This window comes from Vigna unguiculata, chromosome 3, assembly GCF_037176805.1.
Source record: "Vigna unguiculata cultivar grain cowpea cultivar isolate G323 ecotype 2 chromosome 3, ASM3717680v1, whole genome shotgun sequence".
Taxonomy (NCBI): domain Eukaryota; kingdom Viridiplantae; phylum Streptophyta; class Magnoliopsida; order Fabales; family Fabaceae; genus Vigna; species Vigna unguiculata.
Window position 1 is genome coordinate 57,116,309 of NC_140794.1, and position 24,447 is coordinate 57,140,755.

The window sequence follows — 24,447 nt, forward strand, 5'->3', positions numbered from 1 at the left end:
TTTTATTTTGAAAGGTATAATTTTACAATAATTGCTAACAACATACTTGTAAAAAGTTATTTTTTTTTAATTAAAAGGTTTAGAGAGATTTAATTATGAAACTTTGTTGAATTATTATGGTTTCATTATCCTGGATTTTAAAAATATAACGGAAAAGTATTCTTTTAGTTATTAAATTGAATATATATATATATATATATATATATATATATATATATGAAAAAAAAATTATTGATAAACAAAATCTTCTACCAATCAATGTGCATACTAACTCGGGCGCTGATGTAATTGTGCAAAATGATTTATGAATGATAATTAAATTTATATTTGGTTGAATCTTCAATTTATTTTTATGATATATTTGATTTGGTGTACGTGGAATACTTCAATATATTTTGTTGAATCTTCTATCTATTTTGTTCAATCTTCTATCTATGTAAGGTTTCTTTTTTATTTCTGCCCTAAAGTTAGTGAGTTGTCCTTGTAAGTGGGCCTAAGGTCGGCCCAACAAATAAAGTCACTACCCTAAACATTTCACTTCTTCGCATTTTCAGAAAAACTATTGTTCTTGTCTTAGAGCCGCAGCCGCCTTTCACTTCTGCTAGGGTTCCGACGTTCTTCCGATTCGCGTTCCGTCTTGGCCATTGTTCTGCTCACGTAAGTACCTTTAACCCTTACCGCCTCTGTTTCGTATAGCTTTCACAGTAACAGTGGAGACTCTTTTATGACTCATTTCATCCACTGTTCCAGTGCGAATCGGGTTCTAGAGCTGTCGTGCTCCTTGTTCTGTGCCGAAAGACCTGTACGGACCCATTTCCAGGTACGGGAAGTTAGGGTTTCGGGTTTAAGTTGATTTCTGGTCTATTCTTGAGTTTGCTTGATGCTGTATGGTGAAATTATTGTGTTTGGTGCGTGGAATACCCTATATGGTTGTTTGGATCAAAAATCGTATCTGCTGCAGGTGAATCCAGGGCGAGACCTGGTAATCTCGCCCAGGCGAGTCGGACTCGCCTAAGCGAGTCTGGCGGAGGCTCGCCAAAGCCTTTTTCGCCCAAGGTCGCCCAGACGACCAGCTCTTTCATTTTGAGAGCGAACAGGCAACTCGCCCAGGCGAGAGGGATCTCGCCTAAGCGAGATCCCGTGCATGCTCCTGCCCCCTTTTTGAGCCCTCGCCTAGGCGAAGAGGGACTCGCCTGAGCGAGCACGTCTCGCTTGAGTGAGACCCTTCAGCCGTGAGCGAGGGGCTGGGCGATGCATTGTGTTGTTTGGATGTTTGGTTGTTCCTGGATGGTTAGTATTGGTTTGGAAATGAATGGTATAATGAGAAATATGTATATAATGGGATGTTATGTATGCTTGGCATGATTCGTGAATTGTGTATGACAGGTTGGGTATGATCTTGGCATATGAAATGAATGAGTGGTTTGGAACTAAAGGAACATGGTATTGACATGAGAGGAGACCCTAGACTCATGGAGTGGTGATGATCAGATGTATGGATTCAAAATGTGATGCGTATGAGGAATAAATCTCATGAATGGGTATGGAATTGTAAACACGATTTTGATGTTCTTCTACTGTTTTTTATGAGTGTTGGTCCGTGTCAGCGTGTAATTCCTTGGGGTCTCTAGGTGAGACCTCCGGGGCTACGCTTCAGTGGTCGGGACGTAATTCCATGGCCCCTGTTAGTGGGTGTCCATGGTGGTGCCTAATCTGTATAACTAGGTAAGGATTCAAGGTAAGGTTGCATCCTGACACTCTGAGGAGCCAGTTAGTCTCACCTAGAGCGGATTGACTCCTGTGGTGAGAGTAGCAGGAGGCCTTAAATCCAGTAAGGGCTAACCTTGTGGTGAGGGAAATTTGATTCATCATAACACTTGTATTACATAGCTCAGGATCGAGCAACTCAGGGTCGAGTAGAGGTATCCACCACAAGTGCAAGCATCCGCTGAATCCGACTCAGTTATACGTATCCGGATGAGTCGAGTCGAGTCATAGTGTATTGAATGAAGAGTCATGACATGCTTGGTTATTATATGGATATGGGATGATGATAATGTATTTGACTGTTTGATGAATATGTGTTGGCTCTAGCTTACCCGTTTTGTTGCATGGTTGTGTTGTATGTGGTTGTTCTTCTTGCGATGATCATCAATTTGATTAATGGAGCAGATGGGCGAGGTTCTCGTGGTCAACAAGGGAATGCGAGTCTCCTGCTTAGCCATCTGGGCTGGAGTTGTTCTATTCACTATTTATTTAGGGCTACGGCCCCTGTATCGTTTTATGCTTTCTTACTCTACACTCTTTGTTAGGATCGTATATGGTTTATGTTGACATTGTGGTGTGCCTAAGTTGTAGGGGTTGTGTTGAGGACCCCAAGACTACGCTACTATACTTTTATCGCGTGACGCTTCCTTTAATTTCGTCTAATAATTAAATGGGACGTTACAATATGTTCGTATGTATTTGAGAATACAATATGTTACAAGTATTAAGTGAATATTTCAAATAGGTATCTATAGGTAATCTAATATTTGTTTATAAATAGGTAAATTAGGGTATCATATTAACTGTCCTGTGAGTATTTATTACTTGTATAAATTTGAACTTACGATTTAACTTTTATTTTATTAGATTAAATTTAATTAAAATTAATATTTAATATTTAATATATTTTTTATTAGGTTAAATTTAATTAAAAAATTATAGTTTTTTAAAATATTTATGGATATTTTTAGATATTTATTACTATTTTATAAACAGATATTTTGTGAGTAAAATGTGAGTAAAACGAGACGGATAATCGATCAATTTTTATGTTATAAGACGCTAACGAATAATAACTCTATGTTCAAATGTTATGTTTGCTTATATGGTTTTACATTTTAAGGATTAAAGGTTATTAGAGGTGATTGTCCATATGATTTTAGAAAAAAATAAATATTTTCATTCTTACATAAATGAAGAGACGAATGAGAGAAGACACCTCAATACATAAATATTTACTTAAATATTCATCAATTTTTTTATCTTTTTAATTCCAACTAAACAAATATGCTTTTACTTAAATGTTTATATTTTCTTTTAAATTCTAACTTACCTTCACATGCTTTTAAGTAATGCACGTATTAACTTCTTTCTTTAAATTCTACTTATTGTCACATGCTTTTTATCTGCAAATGCAGTAATGCATGTATTTATATTGGTCGACCAAAGGGACTCTCTGCATCCTTGGAATCTGCATCAAGAGCAGACCTGCATTATTGACCATAGGAAGGTAGGTGAAACTGTGTCAATTAACTTTTTTATTCTGATATCATGTTTTGTGCTTATACAAAAATTTCTTTAATTATGAAAAATATTATTACTTAAATATACATGTACAGATTAATAATTAAAATTATTTAAAAAATGTAATAATAATAATAACAATTATCATTATTATCAAACTTTTTGATAATTAATTTTAATAACAATTAAAGTTAAAATTAACTGTATTCATGATAATAATAATAACATTAATAATATTAAAACTAATCATATTAATAATAATACTAAAGATAATAATAATAATAAAACTAATAATAGTAATTATATTTTATTTTTTATATTAATTTTAACTATCAAAGAAAATTTGTAATATAATAATTCTAGTTATTAAAATATTATTTTATATCTACCACATCTATTAAATTTTCGTAAACTTTTATAAATTTTACCTTTAAATATAATCAAATTCTCCTTTGTACTTCAATAAAATAACATCACTTTTTTACTGAAATGATATATATTAAAACAAAGGTTTAAGTATTTTTGGCTTGTTTCGCTCTTCAAATAACATTCTATTATTATTATTTTTATAGACATACTATTTATTGAGTTTATAACTATACAATGTTGTTAGTGTAAATATTTGTATACTTTTGACTAATAAAAAGTTATTGTGATTAAGATTTTTAAGACAATTATTACCCCCATTGAATGAATTATCATACAAAATGATTAATGTTTGTGTAACCTTTTATTTATCATTAATAATTAATCGATCACAATTATCTTATATTTATGTAAAATAAATAACAATTAATGAAACGATTGACGTGGTTTTATTTTTTATCATGGTACTGCTAGTAAGAAGCAACTTTCTTAAAGTACGGTTCATGTTAAACTATAACATTTTTTAGTAATATCTATTTTGAATTGGAATCTTAATATTTAAACAACACCACATTACACATCTGACTAATGCGATTCAAGCCATACTTGACCACTACGAATAATAAAATTATTCTTATCCACTTTTAACATCATTTCACTCCTCAGGACTCTTATTCATTTTTTGTCCACTCATTTTATTATAAGACAAAAAGTAAAATCCAAAAAAAAAAAACCTTAGTCTCTTTTGTAAACGAAATCATATTTCCAATCCAAATTAATTTATATACTTTTGTAAAGCTGGTATATTTTACTCGTTCCACTTTTCTATTTTGCAACAAACTCTATTATTTGCGCAGAAAATATTTTCACTAAGCCATAATTAGCAACATTCGTAAACAGATAAAGAAATTGCCAATTTATCATTAGATTATTTTAACTCCATCGCATGTTATTTTTCTGTAAGCACAAAAATCAATTTAAGTTTTTTTGAATTAAAACTTTAATTTTTTAAAAAATCAATTTCGGACTCCCTCACACAAATATTATACGAAATAAAATATTATTTTACTGTTGATTTTTTTTTATATAAATTTTGTATGTAAGATAAAGAAAATAAACTAATGTAACTTGTAGGTTGGGCCTACACCTATATGAATAAACAATTTTCTCACGGATGGTAAGGTAACTCAACTGTTACGTCTTTCAGCTCTCTCTTTCTCTTTCTCTCTCTCTCTCTCTCTCATTTTCTCATTTTCGTTCTCGTTCACTCGTGTACCCTTCTCCCTCTCCGATCCGAAACCCATCGTCTCTAACTCCCTCAGATCTCTCTTTCTCAACCTCACTCAACACCTTCCGCGAAATTCCCCTAGCCTTTTGAACGTATATTCATCTCCTTTTATCTTTCCTTTTCCTCGCAGCTTTCTGCAATTGCTTTGCTAGGGTTTCTCCGAGGCCACGGATTTTCCACTGTATCCGGTACACTTTCGTTTCCACTTCCAACTCTAATTCATCCGCGATTGATTACGGGGAAAGGAAGGAAAAAACGCGTATTTCGTGGGGGATTAGAACTGGCATTTTTGCAACTGTAACTTTAACTGCTGTGGGATTTGATATGCATTGTTTTTTTTTTCTATTGCGAGATATTAAATGGAGCGGTGTAAAATATGTTTTTATCGCGAAAGTGTATTTTGTCCAATCGTTCATTTGTATATATTTTTTATGTTGAGGAATATAATGATCAAATGCTTTTTTTATGGCGATTGTGCCTGTGAACTTCGTTTGGATCCTTGTTTTCTCAGTTTTTGAAGATGTTGCGCATGTGTGATTTTTGGGCGTAACTTGCCTGTGGTAGCATTGTTGAGGAGCGCTTGTTGTTGAAAGCTTGTGTTGCTCTTGTTACCTCTGCTTTTGGATCTCTGGTTTTGCTGATAAGATAACTACTTTGGATATTATTTCATTTGATTGGCTGATTGAGTAAAATGGAAAGTTATAATTTTTATTGGGAAATTGATTGTTGATACACATGTATTTTGTTGCTATTTCGACGACAGAAAGATTTAAGGGTCATCTGAACTGTTCCTTGTGTTTTAGAGGAGTCTAAATTTCATGCGAGTTGATAATATTACTTAAAACCATCAGTAGTTGAACTCTGTCACGCTTAACATTTTTTATTTATTGGCTCAGCTCCAATTGGAGACAGGTCAGATTTCGTAATAAATGGAGAAAATAATAGATAGCAATGTATTTTGCTGCCATTGAAAATTAGAATTTGAAGAACCTTGGTAACTGCCTGAGATGCTTGTATTAGAATGATGTTATAGATGAATGGCATCCTAAAATTAGAACTATAATATATTGACTACGGAATAGGCTGTTGTGAATATGCTGCTGCTAGTTCAGACATTTTAGTTACTAGTTGATAGCTCCCATGATTCCCTTGAAATTTATGAAAGAGTACATTTACTAAATGTTCACTGGTTTAATGTTGTCATTATAATTTATTATACATCTTAAATTCTGCTCCTGTATGAAATCATTACAATACGCCTTATTAATTGAATTATGTTTCTCTGTCTCTCTTAAGCAGGCCTTTCAATTAGGATTGAATGACCGTGTGGCAGCAACTAGACTATGACTTCAAGCATGTTGAGTGGGGAACGGAGGTATGTTTAAATTTGTGTGCTTTTGAAGTCAGTAAAGTGAACTGGTGGTGAGAAGTTTGGGCAGTATGCAGGTCCTGTGGTGTCATTAGGGTTTTTGAAGTAAATTTTATGGTGTTTTTTTCACCTGAGGATATGGCAATTTGATTCCATTGTTAAGTTGGTTGAACATCTAAGACCAGAAACCAGTGTATTAGAGTAATTGTATTTAAAGAGCTGAGAGAAAAAAACAACATACCTAACTGCTCATTCTACCTCCCTATATTCTACTAACCTAATTCATTGATTTGCGGACCCAGTATAAAAATATCCCTTGTACCCTTTCATCACCTTTTGTAACAAAGTATACGGAATTCAGACATGTTTGTTTTAGCTTTCTGCACAAATCTGGTATCTGTTTTAAGTCCCATCATGGCTTGCTATTTTACTTAGGCCATATGCCAGTATCTTATCCATTATCATAGTTCCCTCAATGTGCACATGAATTATAAATATATTAACTTATTAAGTGATCAAAAGAAAATTGACATTGATGATATGATAATGCTGTTGCAGATGGGCCTCCTCTTCCAGAAGAGGTGGTATGACTGTTTTAGGGAAAGTTGCAGTTCCAAAACCTATCAACTTACCCAGTCAGAGGTATTTATGATTTGGCTGAACACTTTTAACCTTTCAATCAACTAACTCTGATTGGGTTGCCATCTGAAAAATTTACCTCTTAATTTTCTGAAGGTTAGAAAATCATGGTCTGGACCCAAACGTGGAGATTGTTCCTAAGTGAGTATATATTCTATAAACCCAAATGCTAGGACTTTTTCTGATGCCTTCTTTCTTGTAGTTTTATATTATGGATGCTTGTCTGATCTTTTATTAGGGGTACACTCAGCTGGGGCAGTAGATCATCATCTTCTACATCTAATGCATGGGGTTCTTCTTCTCTGTCCCCAAATGCTGATGGTGGTGGTAGTTCGCCCAGTCACCTCAGTGGCCGTCCATCATCCGGTGGAAGTGGCACACGCCCTTCTACTGCTGGCAGTGATAGGGTTCTTGAGCCCACTGCTAATTCATGGGGGACAAATTCTCGGCCTTCATCAGCATCTGGGGTACTGTCAAAAAATCAGTCTTCATTGACATCATTGCGTCCTCGGAGTGCAGAAACTAGACCTGGCAGCTCTCAGCTATCCCGATTTGCTGAACCCTTGACTGAAAATTCAGGTGCTTGGAATGCTGCTAGGACTACAGAAAAACTGGTAGGCTTCTGCTTAAAACTTGTTTCTGTGATCATTTACTGATTTAATCTAGTGTTTAAGATGTCTGGTCTTACAGTGATTGTCACTGGAATTTTACCTTTGTAAAAGACATTCCATTTCCTACCCACATTTTGTTGGTTTGGGGATGGTCCACACCTTGTTGTGGAGTATAGTTATGTGACGATGCACATGTTTGTAGGTATGATTTGTTATTTGTGTGGTAAGACAGTAAGAACTTTTGTCTTCTTCTATGACTAATTTTGTGGTTAAGACCTGGTTGTAGATATTCCAAACATCATGTTTATCCACTATAATTTGGAATACAATCAAACTAGGTGTCTTTTCCTTGTATTCTTAGGTCCAACTGTCAACGTATACTTTATTTCTCATAGATTGCTATCCCTGCCGCTGATAATAGTTTGGTGCAATTACAGGGCGTTACACAACCCAAGAATGAAGAATTTTCTCTAAGCTCGGGAGACTTTCCAACCCTTGGTTCTGATAAAGATAAGTCTGTTCTGAATTCTGAGCTGCAAGGTATCATCATACAATCATACTCTGTATAACTATTATGGTGATTGCTTTATTAATTTGAGTATATGTTCTTTTATGGAGTTTAGTTTTGCATTTTCTTAAATTCAGAACATCTTTACTATTTAATGGTTACCTAATAAAATGGTTTTAACTTAATTTCTAGGACTTTCTGCTTAAAGTTTTTAATGTGTGTGGTTATTTGGCTGTGCACTTGTCCTCTGGTTTTTGTAATAAAAATTCCTTTATATTGTATTCCTTTGTAAGTGTAATTTGGGAATGGTTGGAAAAGGATTCACTTATATTTTATGAATACATCTTATTTTTGTGCCCACTGTGTGCTTGTTACAATAGTCTATATTATATTTTGAACAAAGTTGTTCTGTGTTGTATCTATATGTAGCCTAGTATCCTAGGGGTTTCTTGTTTTCCCTTTCCTTAAGCCTTTGTTGTAAGCTTCTCATTCACACACACACACACAATGCCTTCTTCATCCGTTTGAAAGTAAAGTTACTTCTTCCATTATGTTTCCAAATGAACCTTAATTTCAAGTTACTTTTCGTGTCATTGGTTGTGTTTTGTACTTGTCTCTAGGTTTGGACAAACTATCAATTAGAGCCATCAAATATGTCTTCCTAGTATATTCAGATCTCTGAAAAGGGTATTGTTGTTGAAACAAAAAAGCACTAAATGTTTACAATGGTCACCTTTTTTGAAGGGACATATTTCTTCTCTTTGTCCCTTCACAAAGTCGACTCGATCCAACAAGTCTTACCCATTTCAGTAGGTGAACCCTTGGCTTTTCGTACTTGTGATAATCATCCTGGTTCCTCTACTACATCAAACCCACCCGGTCATCATTGATGCCTTTCATCACTTACCAACGTAGGCCACAAGTGACTGGTCCCATATTGCATGGTGAGTCATCTTCTTCAACTCCTTTGCCATCATCACTCAATATTGTTACTAGTGATAATATAGATTCCAATTGGCCCATTTCTTTCCAAAAACATACTCGTTCCCTCGTCCTATTGAGAATTTGTTAAGCTATCATAGGGCATTGCCTTCCTATTTTTCATTTGTTTTCTCTGTATCTCATATTTACTGTTCCAAAAGATGTGATCGGGGCACTGGATCATTCTAGATGGCGATAAACCATGACTGCTGAATTGTAGGCTCTTGAACATGGGACGTAGTTCCTCTACCACTTGAGCAGAAAACATTTGGTTGTAGATGGGGTGTATGGCTTTAAAGCGGGGCCAAATGGTGGGGTTGATTAAGAATATACTTAGGTATATGGTCTAGGTTACAATGATATCCGAAATGACAATTGTACATCACTTTGTAGTGGCAGCTCTTTACCATTGGCCTCTTCATCAGTGGGATATTAAGAATACTTTTTTATGGTGATTTGGTGGAACCTTTACATGGGGCAACCTCCTAGTTTTGTTGATCAAGGAGAGTTAGGATTGGTTTGTAAATTATAATGGTCCCTTTATGGTCTCAAGCAATCTCAATGTGCTTGGTTTGGAAAGTGCAATCGTATTGTTCAGATCATTGAGATGAAACACAGCGAAGTAAATATTTCAGTGTTTTATTGTTATACATCACTTGGCAAACGTGTTTATCTAAATGTATATCTAGTTATTATAGGAAATGATGCCACCAAAATTATTCAGCTAAAGCAACTTTTGTGAAAACACTTTCAAACCCAAGATCCTGATAGTCTTTAACACTTCCTAGGCATTGAAGTGTCTCAATCAAAAAAATGTATTGTGATTTCTAGAAGGAAATGTGTTGGATATCTTGAAAGAAATAAGAATGAATGATTGTAAACCAGTTGATAATTCCATGGATCCAAATAAGAAATTAACAAAGTGAGATATACAAGATCCTTGAGGGAAAACTTATTTATCTTACTATTTCTAGACCTGACCTATCTTTCACAGTTGATTTGGTGAGTCGGTTATGTAGGCTCCATGCATTGATCATAACATTCTCATGTATCTCAAAAAGGGTCTAGGACAGGGTCTACTGTATGATAATAAAGAAGGTACCCAAGTATGGATTTTTTGTCGATGATTGGGCTGGGTCTCCTTTAGACAAATGTTTCACTATTGGATATTGTGTTGAGCAAGCATGATTTCTTGAAAAATCAAGGAACACAATTTAGTTGCTTGATCAAGTGTTGAATTTGAATCTGAATATAGGACAGTGACATCACTAACATGAGAACTTATGTGGGTAAAACACTTTCTCCAAGAAATAAGTTTTTGTGAAATTCAACAAATGAGAATATATTGTGAATAACTAAGTTTTTTTGTTTTCATTGTAAAACATCAGCAAAGATATGAAAACCAGTTTAATTTGAAGACTAAAAGTGTCAAATGGGCAAACAAGGTGTGTGAACATTTAAAATAAGAAAGGATGGGTGCGGGCACCCACAACATAAAAGCAATGAGCGTGAATGCGCAAATGATCAATTCCCAATGTATAGATGCCCAATGTATAAAAAGATGGGTATGGAGACCCAACACATAAAGAGTGCGCATGAGTACCCAAATCACAAAAACATTATGTGAGAGCTTGAAATAAAAATGCAAACTATAGTTTGAAAATGTACTTTAGGAGTAAAGGTTGATTAGAGATGCAATGCATGATGACAAGATATATGTATGATATGATTTCATTGGGAGAAATATTATTTCTTGGAAAAATAAGAAACACTATGTAGTTGTTCGATCAAGTGCGAAAACTAAATATAGGGAATGACAGCATTCATTTGTGAACTTGTGTTGATAAAACATTTTTTGCAGGTACTAAAGTTTTTTGAAATTCAACAATGAGAATGTACTTTGATAATCAAGCAGTTATGGGCATTGCTTCCATCCCTCTGTTTCATGAGATGAAAAAACACAAAAATTGATTATAGAGAAAATTTGTTGTCCAATGAAATTTGCTTGAGTTTTTTGGCTCCTATAATCAACTTGCAGGCATTTTGATAAAATCCTGGAGAGGACTGGATTCAATTTATATGTTCCAAGCTTAGAACATATAATCTGTATGCTCCAGCTTGAGGGGATTGTTAGAATAGTTTATATCATCTTCTGATCAAAGAAAGCATTTTTGTGTTGTATCTGCATGTTAGAATGGCGTCCTAGGGGTTTCTTTTCTCTGTGTGTGTGTGTGTGTGTGTGTGTGTGAACATCAATAAACACGGAGATCCAATTTAATATCTCTTAAAACACCTTTTCTCTTTAAGTGTGTTAAAATGAATGATTTGTGCATGTTTTGAGTGTGGAATTCATCTTCTACAGTCATATGGCCATATTGGCTTAGAAGTTGGTTGAATGTGATTATAGTAATTTTATTGTTAATTGTTCAGTAGTTATACTGCAATATGGTGCTGTTAGTTTGTTACTTTGAAATATACAATATAGAAACTACATTAGTATCTTGATGTATACTACCTGTCTTTGCAATGATTTCTTTAATAAATTTTTTTATCAACCAATGGCAGACCCAAACTCTCAAGCTCACCCTGACTCACCTTCTGAACTCAGGAAAGAGATCAATGAGACTACTGTTATTGGTATGTATTCATGCTCTTGTCTTTTAAACTAATGTTGGTTCAATTTTTATTCTGCCATTTTCTGATGCTAGGCTTTTGTTCTTTGTCTGATGCTCTTTTTTTGTTTTCAGATGATACTGTAAATGCAAATATTAAGGGTGAAAGTGTAAATTCTTGGAGGAGAGATTATCAGGTTTATAATGAGGAAGGTGTGCGGCCAGGTATAGAGAAATGGCAGGGAAACTCCCAGCTTTTTCCTAATGCTGGTATTCCTCCTCAACACTATGAAGCTTGGCATGGTCCTCCAGTAAATAACCCTCAGGGCTGTGTTTGGTTCAGGGGTCCTCCCAGTGGTCCTCCATTTGGAAATCCTGTTACTCCAAGTGGCTTTCCAATGGAACCATTTCCATATTACCGTCCACATATGCCTCCTGCTGGTCTTGCAAACCCTCCCTCAGTTCCCCCTCCTGGAGCTGGACCACGAGGGCACCATAAGAATGGAGATGTCTACAGGCCTCATATAGCTGATGCCTTTATTCGTCCAGGCATTCCTATGAGACCTGGATTTTATCCTGGTTCAATGGCTTATGAGGGATATTACAGTCCTCCAATGGGGTATTGCAATGCAAATGAGCGCGATGTTCCTTTCATGGGAATGGCTGCTGGACCTCCTCCCGTCTTTAATAGATACTCAAATCAAAATCCTCCTGAACCTGGCAATGCACATGGTAGATCTGCTGGATATGGTAATGCTGGGAAGCAATTGACTTCAGAGCAAGTGGAATCTGGCCATCCTCCTGATACTGCTGGACCATACAGAGTTCTTCTTAAGCAGCAGCCGGAATCTGATGGTAGGAATGAATCAACAAATTTTGAGGATCCAGAGAAAACCAATGCTGCATATGTTGATGGTCGGGGCCAACCAAGAATGACTGTTCGGGAGAATGAGCAGAGATCAAACTACAGAAAGAATGAAGAGATGGATCAGAGGACGATGACCCGTGGTGAAGTTTCTTCTCAGACTTCAGAAAATCAAGTATCTAGTTCTTCTGTCATTAAGGGCAGAACTCCTGAAAGTTCAGGAAACACAAAATTTGATGATAATTCAGCGAGGAAATTGGAGGGTGTTGCCTCAGATATGCTAGAAATCTCCCACAAACCATCTGCTCCAAAAGATGCCAGTCTGATTCAAAAGATCGAGGGTTTAAATGCAAAGGCCAGGGATAATTCATCTGCTAGAATTAGAGAGGAGCAAAGGAGTAAATTTCATACCAGTAATGCTGCAATAGACCATGTGGAAAATACTGTCAGGGCTGATGTGTTTCCAGCACGAACTCATGCCACAGAAATCGTAAATCCTGCTCATCAGGAAATGGGTGCTGCTGGTGCAGGAAAGAATTTTGAATCCTTGTCTTCCAGTGGAAAAGCGACATCCAGGTTTGGCAAAAACTTTTACTAGGTGTCTATTACTGTAATCATGGTTCATTTATATTGGTTAAAATTATTGAAGTGCTTATTCACAGGCAATCTGCTCATGGAATGCAAGGTAGAGGTGATCATCGTAACAAAGGAAGATCAAACAATCAAGATGCTGATGGTTGGCGAAAGAAATCCGTGGTTGAAGATTCTTCAGCCTTATCAGGTGTACAGTTGGAAGCATCTAATGTTCTTGTGGGTGATCATCAAATATCAGTTCAGACCTATGACAGGTCAGGATCCTATAACCAAGCAAGGCACTTTGGAGAATCTGTTCAAACCTGGTCTGATTCTGGTGACAGCCATGCACAGGTAATGTGGGTACCTTTTCTGTGCTTGTTAGCTTAACTCTCGGCATTTAGTACTTACATGATACACTTTGAAACACATCAGCGTGCCAAAATGAAAGAGTTAGCCAAGCAACGGACTAGACAACTGCAGGAGGAAGAGGAGGAACGGACAAGAAAGCAAAAGGCTAAAGCTCTTGCTAAATTGGATGAGTTAAACAAGCGATCTCAAGCAGGAGATGGACCAACTCAGAAAGAGTATATTACAAATCCTCAAATGCAGGAAGAAGAGGAGGAATGGACAAGAAAGCAAAAGGCTAGTGCTTTTGCAAAGTTGGATGAGTTAAACAACCAATCTCAAGCACCTGATGGCTCAACTCAGAAAGAGTCTGTTACCAATTCTGCCATCCAGAATAAGCGAGAGGAGTTACAACCTTCTGAGTCAAAAACTACAGCCGTCAATTCTGCTGTAAATTGTAATGTCATGTGTCAGATAAATGAACCCAGCATTAGTAGAGTGGAAAAATCACCAGTCTTGCCTGGCGAACCAACTGTGAAGACACTCAGAAGTTCTGTCCAAGATCCTATTATGAAGCAGAATCAAGTTGTGGCTCTGCATCATGATATTAATAATGCTGATGCTACTAATCCCTTGCATGCTCATAACAATGTTGCCTCAAAGCAGAAGCGAATGAGTTATAAACAGAAGCAAAATCTTCCTTTTGAGAAAACATCAAGTGACAAAGTTGTCTCTACCACCTCAACTGCCCTGAAAGTTGAGAACGACGCAAGGATTGATGTTTCTCTCTCTTCTGGTGGTGTTACAAACGAAATTGGTTCTGCCTGTGGATCTGACTTACCCATGAATTCAACTGCTGTGGTTGAGTCTTCAGCAAACCCAAAAAAGAAGAATATTAGGAATAGCAAAAACAAACAGAAACATGAAGAAACTTCAACTCAGGCTGTACTACCTATACCAAAAGAAACCCATCTTTTCAAAAGCTCTGTTGAAGGTGACAAGTCAAAGGCTTCTGACTTTGAGTTAGAACAGGGCGTACTTCAACCGGCACAACCCTTGTCTAAAGATCCAAATCAGTTTCCAGAACAACACAGATATTCATCAAATGAGGAATCCCATGGTAAACAGAATAGCCAGTGGAAATCACAGCATTCTCGTAGGTTGCCAAGAAATATGCAGACCAATAGACCAGCAGAGAAATCCCATGGGACCGATGCTGTGATGTGGGCGCCGGTTAAACCACTGAACAAGAGTGAGATCATGGATGAATTGGTGGATAAAAGTAAAACTGAGGCAGTTAATCCTGTAAAGAATGAGCAGCAGGTGCATAATTCAAAAAATAAGAGGGCAGAAATGGAGAGGTATATTCCAAAACCTGTTGCAAAAGAAATGGCTCAGCAAGGAAATATACTACAGGTAGCTTCATCAAGCAGTCAGTCTCTTACTAGTGATAGCATTACGAGAGTTGATTCTGGTTCACAGGGCCCTCAAGTAATTCAGCATACTAATCCAGTTGTTGGAAAAGTGGGTTTTGGGATGGAGTCTAAAATTAGAGATGGCAGGCATACTAAGCAGGGAAAAGCATATGGATCATGGCGGCAACGAAATATGACTGAATCAACTACTGTGCATGATGAACTGGACCATGATTCAAACTCTGAACTAAACGTTCAGAAACCAACAGAGCATCATCATGATCACAAGTCTGAAGTAAGCTTTGTGAAAGGAGGGCAAACCAAGCACTTAAGTGACACTGGTGAAATCGATGGTCCTAACAATTCTAACTCTAATGATTCAGCTGCTTGGGCTTCAGCTCCAGTTAAAGATCATGCTGCAACAGGCAGAGGGAGGTGGGCCCCTTTCAGAGGACACAAGGGCGCAGGAGGAAACCGTGAAGTTGATAACAAAAGAAATTCTTGGGAGGCAGACAAAGTTGAAACCCTTATTTCATCTTCTGAGCATGGTCAACCAGATGTTGGGATGGCTTCTAAAGAAAATCGAGTTGTGGGTGAACGTTTGATGTCTCAGTGGCAACCTAAATCTCAAGCATCAAATAATCACAGAGGAAATTTAACTAGTGACCAGAATGTTAGCTCGGTAGTTGTTGGAGGTAACAAAAGGGATCCCACCCACGACGGGGAATCTCTTCCAGTAAGCGGTGGCAAGAGTTCCAATGCTCACGTCCCACAACCTTTCCCTGATCAACCAGTCTTTGAGAAAGCCAAGGCTGGGGAAGCTCCCCATTTTATTAATCAAGAGGGTAAGAAAGAGAGAAGAAATGCTCCATCAAAAAGGCAACACTACTCCCCGAATCTAGCTTCTGTTACCTCAGTTGAGCAGGCTCCGACAAGTGCAGATCTTTTGCAGGACCAACGCCCATCGTCTGGGTCTGGAAAAAATGTGAACCAAAATCGGTTTCGAAGAGGACATGAATCGCATGGAAATTTGAAGCCACCAACCCAGGATAACCGACATTATAATCAACCTACAAACCGGGAAAGGCAGGGCCCAAGCATGCATCACGAGTATCACCCTCTTGGCCCATATGACGATGGCAAATCGGACAACTTTGAAAGACCTAAAAATGGTAACCATGGTGAAAGAAGATTCAGGGAGAGGGGTTCAACTCATTCACGCCGAGGTGGGGGTAACTCTTATGGACGCCAGGGTGGTTTTGAATCTTATGATTAGACATGCTGAGTTAGTGAGTAGTGAAGATACTTTCGTAAGGCAGTCTTTTTTTTGTCATCCTTCAGAGGCCACAACCCCATCAACTGTGCTTCTATATTAAGCCGAGCTTTCAGGTACATGCAGTGTAGCTTCCAGATATCTTGCGTTATGTAGTCACATCATTTATGTACTGATGTCGGTATGTGTATGTGTTGGGCAGGGCTAGGAGCGATGAAGATGGTGTCCCCGTTTTTGTGGGGGGCTGGGGGCATAAAAGGGTTTCGTGGATAGAGTTCCCTGTGGTTGATTGTTATTTTTCTAGTGTATCTGATTGAAAATTAGTAATTTGATGGCATTTTGTTTCTTAATCCAAGTATGTAATGAATACTTGACACATGTTTCATCGTGTCTATTGCTTAGGGATAACTAGGATACCAAAGAGAGAACGTGTGTTCTGCGGTGCCCTTTTCCTCTTATTTTGACTGGAAAATATATGATATATGCTCACGCGTTTGCGCAATCAGAGTAAATATAATTATTTCAATTAGGATACTGCTTTGTTTTTCGTGGAGGGATTGGGATTTTGGTGCAATATTAAAAGAAATGGGATTTATTTATACATTATACGTTCTTCCCGGTCTTCTAAACCAGTTACTATCTTTTATAAAATCTAGATCAACTTTAAAACCTTATTTTGAATATTATATGCATTTTTATATAATTCGTTGGTAATTTTAATTACAAAATTAAGTTAACTAGAAAAACATCAATAAGAAGTGTTCAGTTTGATTTTATTAATTTATGCGCTTCTGTTTGGAATTCTGGAATTACAGTTGTTTTTTAAAAAATATTTTAATTTGAACTTATACTTTTCGATGAAATTTATTCTTAAAAATTTGTTTGGAATTTTTATAATTTATTTTAATTATACTAATATTGTAGGATACAATTTTATCCAGATTATATATTGTGGATAAAAATTATTTGAGTTTATATCTTAAGAAATTACTTTTTTATTTTAGAAAATAATAAGTATTATAGATACATATAAATACAAAAAGAGAATAATGTATATTAAAAAGATTGGCATTATTTATATCTATCTTGGTTAATCAAAATGGGTATAAGTAGAGATGGTAAAAATATTCGTGCTTGCAGATATTTGCGGAAAAATTTGCGGCGGGTAATTAATACCTATAGATATTTATTACTCGTAGGTAACAAGTAGTGGACATTTTAATATCCATTTATAAACGAGTCGAGTACGGATATCATACAGGTACCCGTAAAACATTAAAATTTAAATTTAATTTATATTTTATGAAGTTAAATTTAATTAAAATTACATTTTATTAGGTTAAATTTAATTAAAATTAAAATTTAGTTTAGTTTAGTTATATTTTTATAGTTTTATATTAAAAAATTTATAAAATATATATGTTTTTTAAATATTTGTGGGTATGCAGGTATCCACGGTACCTGCAGATTTTAAAAGAATTCGCGGATATATTTTAAGCGAGTATCCGGTAGGTAAACAGGCAGGTAACGGACGAATCTATTTTTTGCGGGTCAGGTATTATCCGTATCCGACCCGACCCGTTGTCATCCCTAAGTATAAGAGGTAGAACTGGATTGAGTTTAATATAATATTGAATTAACTCATTTAAATTTATTAGATTGGGTAGAGTGAGTTTATATATATTTTATGGGTTAAATATGTTTTTGGTACCCTAACTTTCACTGAATTTTGAAATTAGTCCATATCATGAAACACGCTTGAAATGTCAAATAAACTTAACAAAATTTGATTAAAAAGACTAAATCCACGTATTTCGAAAGATGAAGAACTAAATTGGTCCAAAATTTTGAAATTAACTAATTTTAAAATTCAATAAAAGTTAAGGAATCAAAAACATATTTAACCCTAATTTTATTTAGCAACCCAATTATAATAAGGTTAAGTTAGGCCTTCAATTGAGTAATTTGAAAAAACATTTATTAAAAAATACGTTAAAAAGAATCTTTCCGGTGTTTCTTTAATAAATTATAAGTTGATTTGCATAAATAATACTCATACGATAAATATAAAATTATTGGGTACAATATTTTTAATCATATATTTATTGTGTGGCTTTTCTAGTACCAAGACACATTAACTAAAGTATTAATTTAGAGTATTTTTTAGTTAAAACTTTATTAAATTTTGTATCGAATATTGAAAATTTACTTCTAAACTTTTAGAACTTACTCATATGAATATTAATTAGAGATATATAAATTTTATTTCCTTAAATTTAATTTCCTAAACTCACGCTATAGAATATTCCTTGAATAAACTTATTATATAGTTCATGATTTGAGACTATACTAGTTGCAGTGTCTGAAATATCTTGACCTGGTACACACTAATTAAATAATTGGATGATTAAACATTAATCAAATATTAGAGTGGCTTTGAGCATAATCATGACTCATAAATAAAATTTTATTAAAATGGTATAGATAGATGAAGATATCATGACATTCATTTCGGATCTATTGAAATTCTGTGTGTCTAAACAAACTTAATTATACTATTTTAGAGATTATTATATTTTTATTTTCAAAATTAAATTTACAACACCTCAAAATGAAAACAAAAAGTTATCATAAATACACTATTAATTTAGGGCAATCGTAGTTAATAGGTAATTTTATACTATTCCTCCAGTGGTAGACCATCATAGGAATTGATTCTCTAAACACTTGTACAAATTTATATAATTGTTTCGAGTCTGTGTTTGGACTTACGAAGGAATCCTTGGAACAGTTTGCTATGGAAAACATGTTTCTCGTATATTTTAATGTCACTAAATCTAACTAAGAGAACATGACACACTATATATTGATGAATTAAACATACTAAATTTACAAAACATTAAGAATTTATTTCTGTAAGAAATTTGGCGCAACATATTATTTAAGGAAGAATTCAATAGTTTACCCAAAAATAAATAGTGTCGATAATAAATAAATTATTAAGATTTTAAGTCTTTCCTTAACAAGATTTTATTAAAGTGTCTTTCATAAATGGTCAAATTGACCTCTAAAAGTATGATGCTATCACTTTAATTACAAAAAATAATAAAAATATCAATTTTATCATCAATTTAGACTTAACATGACATATCTCATACATACTAAGAACATGTCACATAGATTTAGTAATGTCACATATAAAGAGACGTTAACTTTAGCAAATCTGTTTTAATAATATGACAAAATTAGCTAACTTTTTTTACTTTTAAAAATAATTTAATAATTATGTTATTTCAAGAATTAAAATGAAAATGTCACATAACTTAGAAATGAATTAGTCATTTATCCTTTTCTTTTATCTAAAAAGTAATGTATTATAAAATGAAAGAGAATTCATTAATATTAAAAATACACAATATTACATTAACGATAACTTCATATAATTCTTTAGGATATTTTCAACAAAACTTTTGTGGGAAAGAATTATAGAAAGTAAAAATAAAATAAAATATTAACATGATATTTTTTTATAGATTGTTTGCTTCATCTAACATTTTCTGAGTTGAAAATGATATTGAAATTTTCAATTAACACGTGGGAAAGAAATTATTAAAAGCACTGTGAAAACAAATTGTTAATACCAATGCAAGAAAATGAACTAACTTGACTAATTGACTTAAACTTAAGAGAAAAGACAAATTTAAAATATTAGGTTATTAGGTGAAAGAGTTTCAAAACTTAAATAATACTCAAGTGATTAATGTTACTCGATGTTAAACTCTTAATAGGGACAGTTTATTGCTCAAAAATCAGAACAAGTAGAAGGTTCTCTTACTCCAGTATTATTGCAATATGAATGCGACGATGTTTGCAACTTCTCTTTGCTTACGCCACTTACGCATGACACACCGGGCGCAATATAAATTACACTTTTAAATGTGTTAAGTTTTTCTTGTCTTTTTTTTTTTGAAAAATCAATATTCCAAAATAATATTTTAATAAAATAGATATAAAATCTATCAGTATCAAAGATGAGGTGGTTCTCTCCAATTTGAGAAAAAAAAAATTCTATACACTTTATCTATGTCATTCTTACATAGATGTTGAGATGGAGAAGAAAAGAAAACTCAATACATATACATTTACTTAAATATCTATCAGTTTTTTTTTTTTATTTTTTAATTCCAACTTAACAAATATGCTTTTACTTGAATATCTATAATTTTGTTTTAATTCTGTTATCCTCACATGGTTTTTAACTGCAAATGGAGTGATTCAAACTGATGCTCGTATTAACTTCTTTCTTTAAATTCCAACTTACTCTTGCATGCTTTTTAACTGCAAATGTAGTAATGCATATATTTATATTGACCAACTAAAGAGTCAGTATCATAACAGACCAACAGATCTGCATTATTGAACAGAGATAGGTGAAACTGTATCAATTAATTTTTTTTAACAGACCTACATTGTTGATCAGAGATAGGTGAAACTGTATCAATTATTTTTTTTAACAGACCTGCATTTTTAATCAGAAGTAGGTGAAACTGTATCAATTAATTTCTTTTGTCTTATATCATGTTTTGTACTAATACAAAAATTTCTTTAATTATAAAAAATGTTATTACTTAAATATGATATGAACAAATTAATAATTTAAATTATTTAAAAAAATTAATAATAATAATAATAATTATTATTATTATTATCAAACTTTGTTAATAATTAATGGTAATAGTAACTAAAATAAAAATAAAATTAATTGTATTAATAATAATATAATAATATTAAAACTAATCATATTAATAATAATACTACTACTAATAATAATACTAAAGATAATAATAATAAAACTAATAATAATACTAAAACTAATAATAATATTAGATTGGGTAATTTGATATTATAACAATTTAAAATAAATATATTTATTTAAAATTTTACAACTCAATCTATAAAATTGTTATTTTTAAACCAGTTCTAATATTTGTCTATAAATTATTGATATATAAATATTTAAAATTATATTTAAATAAAATTTTATTTAAAATAAAAAAATTAATCTTGTTAAAAATATCATTGTGACATTTATATAAAGGTTAAATTTTGTCTCAATTTGAATAAGAATGAAATGATTTCAATTTTAAAAATATTTGGATCAAATTAAGACAAAATAACAAATATAGAGATTAAATTAAGAATTTTCATTTTGAATAGTGACACATAACACTGAGACTGCCACATCATACTACTTCAGCCACATGACATAACATCATCTTGATACGTTGTGAATTTTTTTATTTTACAAAAAAAATATCACGTGATAACAAAAAGAATCATGTGACACATAATTAATGTTCTTAGTATACTATTAAGAAAAAATCTAATTACATCAAATCTTCCAAAATAAGAACATAATTAAGAAAAAAAATTACTTAAACTTTCTCTACGAAAATAGCACCAATAAAATGATCTAACCTAAATTAGATAGATGAAAATAAATTAAGAAACATGATTATTGTTTGCGGTGTGCGGATATCTAACATAAAACTTCATTGCAGCTCAATTTATTGAATTAGAGGCTAAAAAATAACTGTTTAATTAGCTCATTTTATAAGTTATATATATATATATATATATATATATATATATATATATATAATATTATGTTGTTCTTTCTTTGTTAGTGGATGCTTCTTCTTCTTCCACTGTGTTTTGCTTGTAAATTTACTCGAACTAAAAAAAGAAAAAAAAAAAGAAAAGAAGCACTTTAAGCGCTTCTCAATTTCCTTTGTTGTTCTATGTATCTATAACAATTATTCACTTTTGTTATTTTATTATAGTTATAGTTATATTACTGTTAAGAACATACCATTCATTGTTTTTTATTTATTTATTTTTCCTAATTTTGTATTTGCCCTTTAAATCGAGTGCATTTGATTATTTAATCTCTCTATAATGAGTATTAAATGGAACATTTGCAGAGTTTTTAAAAATTTCATTTGATGAAAAATGGTTACGAAAGATTTATTAGAGAAAATAAAATTTTACAAAAAAAAATGTTCAGCAATATATCTATAACAATATATAAAGGAGATTTCCATTTTTGTGTCCACTTTCTTTAATTCCTATTTTACCCTTTTTAATATAATAAGTTATTTATTATTTTTAAAATTATTTCAAAAGTAACCGTTATTTTACAGTTTGTTTTTACATAATTTCTATTCCTTTCGTGAAGTTGTTTTGTCTTGTTTATTGTCTTTGTTTTCACACTCACTCTGTCGATGTTATTTATCTTCATTGGACAAAACAATAACGGTATTTTTCATTGTTCCTTTTCATTTATGATTATTCGCTTTGGGTAATTGTCCAATTTCCTTTTTTCATTTATGTTATAGATGTTGGCGAGATCTTCTTCGTTGGTGATGCAAATCAGGATCTCCAAGTCTCCCTTGGATAATTGACACTTCAAGATCACGAACGAACTACAAAACTCAGTAAGTTTGACCATCACTTCTGCACAACGACGCATCAAAACGTTAAATTAAATTCATGAAACAAAGTAGCGAGTGAAAATGAAGGTTAAACATTACGAAACGAACCTGAAAAGGAGATGAATGAACAAAGGAACAACAAAAGCACTTACTTTCGGAATCTCCAAAACATGCCAGATTCAAAGTCAACTTAAGGATACTTCATATCTGGAACATTGTAATATATTTCATATCTATTTTCAAATTAAATTAACAAAATTTTAGAAATTATTAATGCGATGTATTCTATTTCATTTTAAAAAGTACCGTGGCCACTATAACATAATTATCTGAACAAAAGCTGTAGTTTATATTTAGATTAAATTATTTTAACTTTGAAATTTGAAGGTTAATTAATTCTTAAATTATCAAGCATTGTGCAAAGGAACAGTGTAAAGTTTTTCGTTGTGGAGATGGAAGATGAGTGAAGATGGTAATAGAATAATGTTTGGCGGGAGTGAAAAAGAAGAGAAACATCATTTTAGAAAACAATAACAATTATATATATATATATATATTTTTTTTTAACTTATATCTATTTTTAATTAATTTTATCAAATTACTTCAATTAAAAGTCATTGGTATGCATTATTTTTACTTTACGAAATAACTACATATCATACTTTATTTACTACAGATGCATAATGAAATAACAGGGTTACTATATATGTTTTCAATATAAAAATAATATTCTTCTACATAAGAGGGGTGTGTTTGTTTATATCATATATAAACTTGACATAAAAAGCTACCATATTTATCACAATATGTTTTAAAGTTCATTTTGGTGACAGAGAATACTGAATATAGTTTTCATCGGTTTTTAAGTTTGATTATTTATAGAAATCAATAAAACTTAATATTTTTAAGAATAGATGCTTGAACAATTTTAATACGGTTGGAAACAAAAAAAACTTAAGGTACTAATGTTAGATTTATTTATGTTTAGCCAGTATACATCTTAACGTTTTAATTAAAACATATTTTATAAACTTTTTAATTCAGCCTAGATTTTATATCCATTAGTCTCTCTCTAATATGGTTATCAATTTATTTCGTTATTTATCACGTAAAAATTTATGACACTTGATATTGGTTTTTAAAATCTATAACAATATATATTAACAAATGTATTATTTTGTGATAAAACAGTTACATTTACATTACACTACCCCTTCATGTATTATTTATTTTATCATTTTACCAAATAAAAAATGTAAATGGTCATTTGATAATAAGATTAGTGTTAAAGTAATAAATTGTAACAGTATAATCATGTATTAATATGAAATTTAAAATGTATTTTTCTTCTTATTATTGTACAAATCTCTATGTCCCAAGCCTTATGTCCAAACAAAACATAGAATATACTAATACTAATCAATTTTATTTAGAAATTAGCAACTTTTTTACATCCTGTATTATTTTAAAACTGACAAATTACTTTTTTTAAATACAATTTATTTTTCTTCAGTAATTTGCTAACTAACCTGTCATCATCTACATTGCTGCTCTTCATTGTTACATCAAATCAAATTTTGTAGTCTTTCTACTCACACATTTAGGTATTTCTTCCTATATCATTATCTTCTTTTAGTTTTATTTGTTGTACATATTATGCACTGCTTTCATTGTCCTACTTTTCATTCATTACTTTCTTCCAAGTAATGCATTTTTAAATTTATATTAATTATGGATTTATTATTTATTGTTTTTTGTTTAAATAGACAACATACCTAAATGGAAAATATTCCTTCTAACAAATCAACATCAGA

General features: G+C 32.7%; 1 protein-coding gene and 1 long non-coding RNA gene across 3 annotated transcripts; both read left to right on the top strand.

The window, feature by feature from the left end:
* The first annotated feature begins 559 nt into the window (after positions 1-559).
* On the top strand, positions 560-2,409 carry LOC114176610 (uncharacterized). The gene is made up of 4 exons (XR_003603030.2): positions 560-657; positions 751-820; positions 1,387-1,541; positions 2,173-2,409. It is a non-coding gene; the product is annotated as an uncharacterized LOC114176610 (long non-coding RNA).
* A 2,424-nt stretch (positions 2,410-4,833) lies between these two features.
* MOS1 (modifier of snc1) lies at positions 4,834-16,641 on the top strand. 2 transcript variants are annotated; one of them, XM_028063230.2, is made up of 11 exons: positions 4,834-5,133; positions 6,245-6,320; positions 6,873-6,956; positions 7,050-7,094; positions 7,192-7,567; positions 8,002-8,104; positions 11,619-11,690; positions 11,801-13,106; positions 13,193-13,457; positions 13,539-16,255; positions 16,342-16,641. In XM_028063230.2, the coding sequence occupies exons 2-10, from the start codon at positions 6,289-6,291 to the stop codon at positions 16,140-16,142; spliced, it is 4,887 nt and encodes a 1,628-aa protein (XP_027919031.1). In that variant the 5' UTR covers positions 4,834-5,133; positions 6,245-6,288; the 3' UTR covers positions 16,143-16,255; positions 16,342-16,641. The 2 variants fall into 2 exon arrangements, with proteins under 2 accessions (XP_027919031.1, XP_027919033.1); XM_028063232.2 differs by having other exon boundaries at positions 7,204-7,567.
* The last annotated feature ends 7,806 nt before the right edge of the window (positions 16,642-24,447 follow it).

Bases quoted from the DNA above. Each gene is read 5' to 3' on its own strand.
- MOS1 (XM_028063230.2), top strand. From the start codon at position 6,289: ATGACTTCAAGCATGTTGAGTGGGGAACGGAG. The intron at 7,095-7,191 runs GTGAGTATATAT...ATCTTTTATTAG, and splicing joins AACGTGGAGATTGTTCCTAA to GGGTACACTCAGCTGGGGCA. The intron at 8,105-11,618 runs GTATCATCATAC...AACCAATGGCAG, and splicing joins TCTGAATTCTGAGCTGCAAG to ACCCAAACTCTCAAGCTCAC.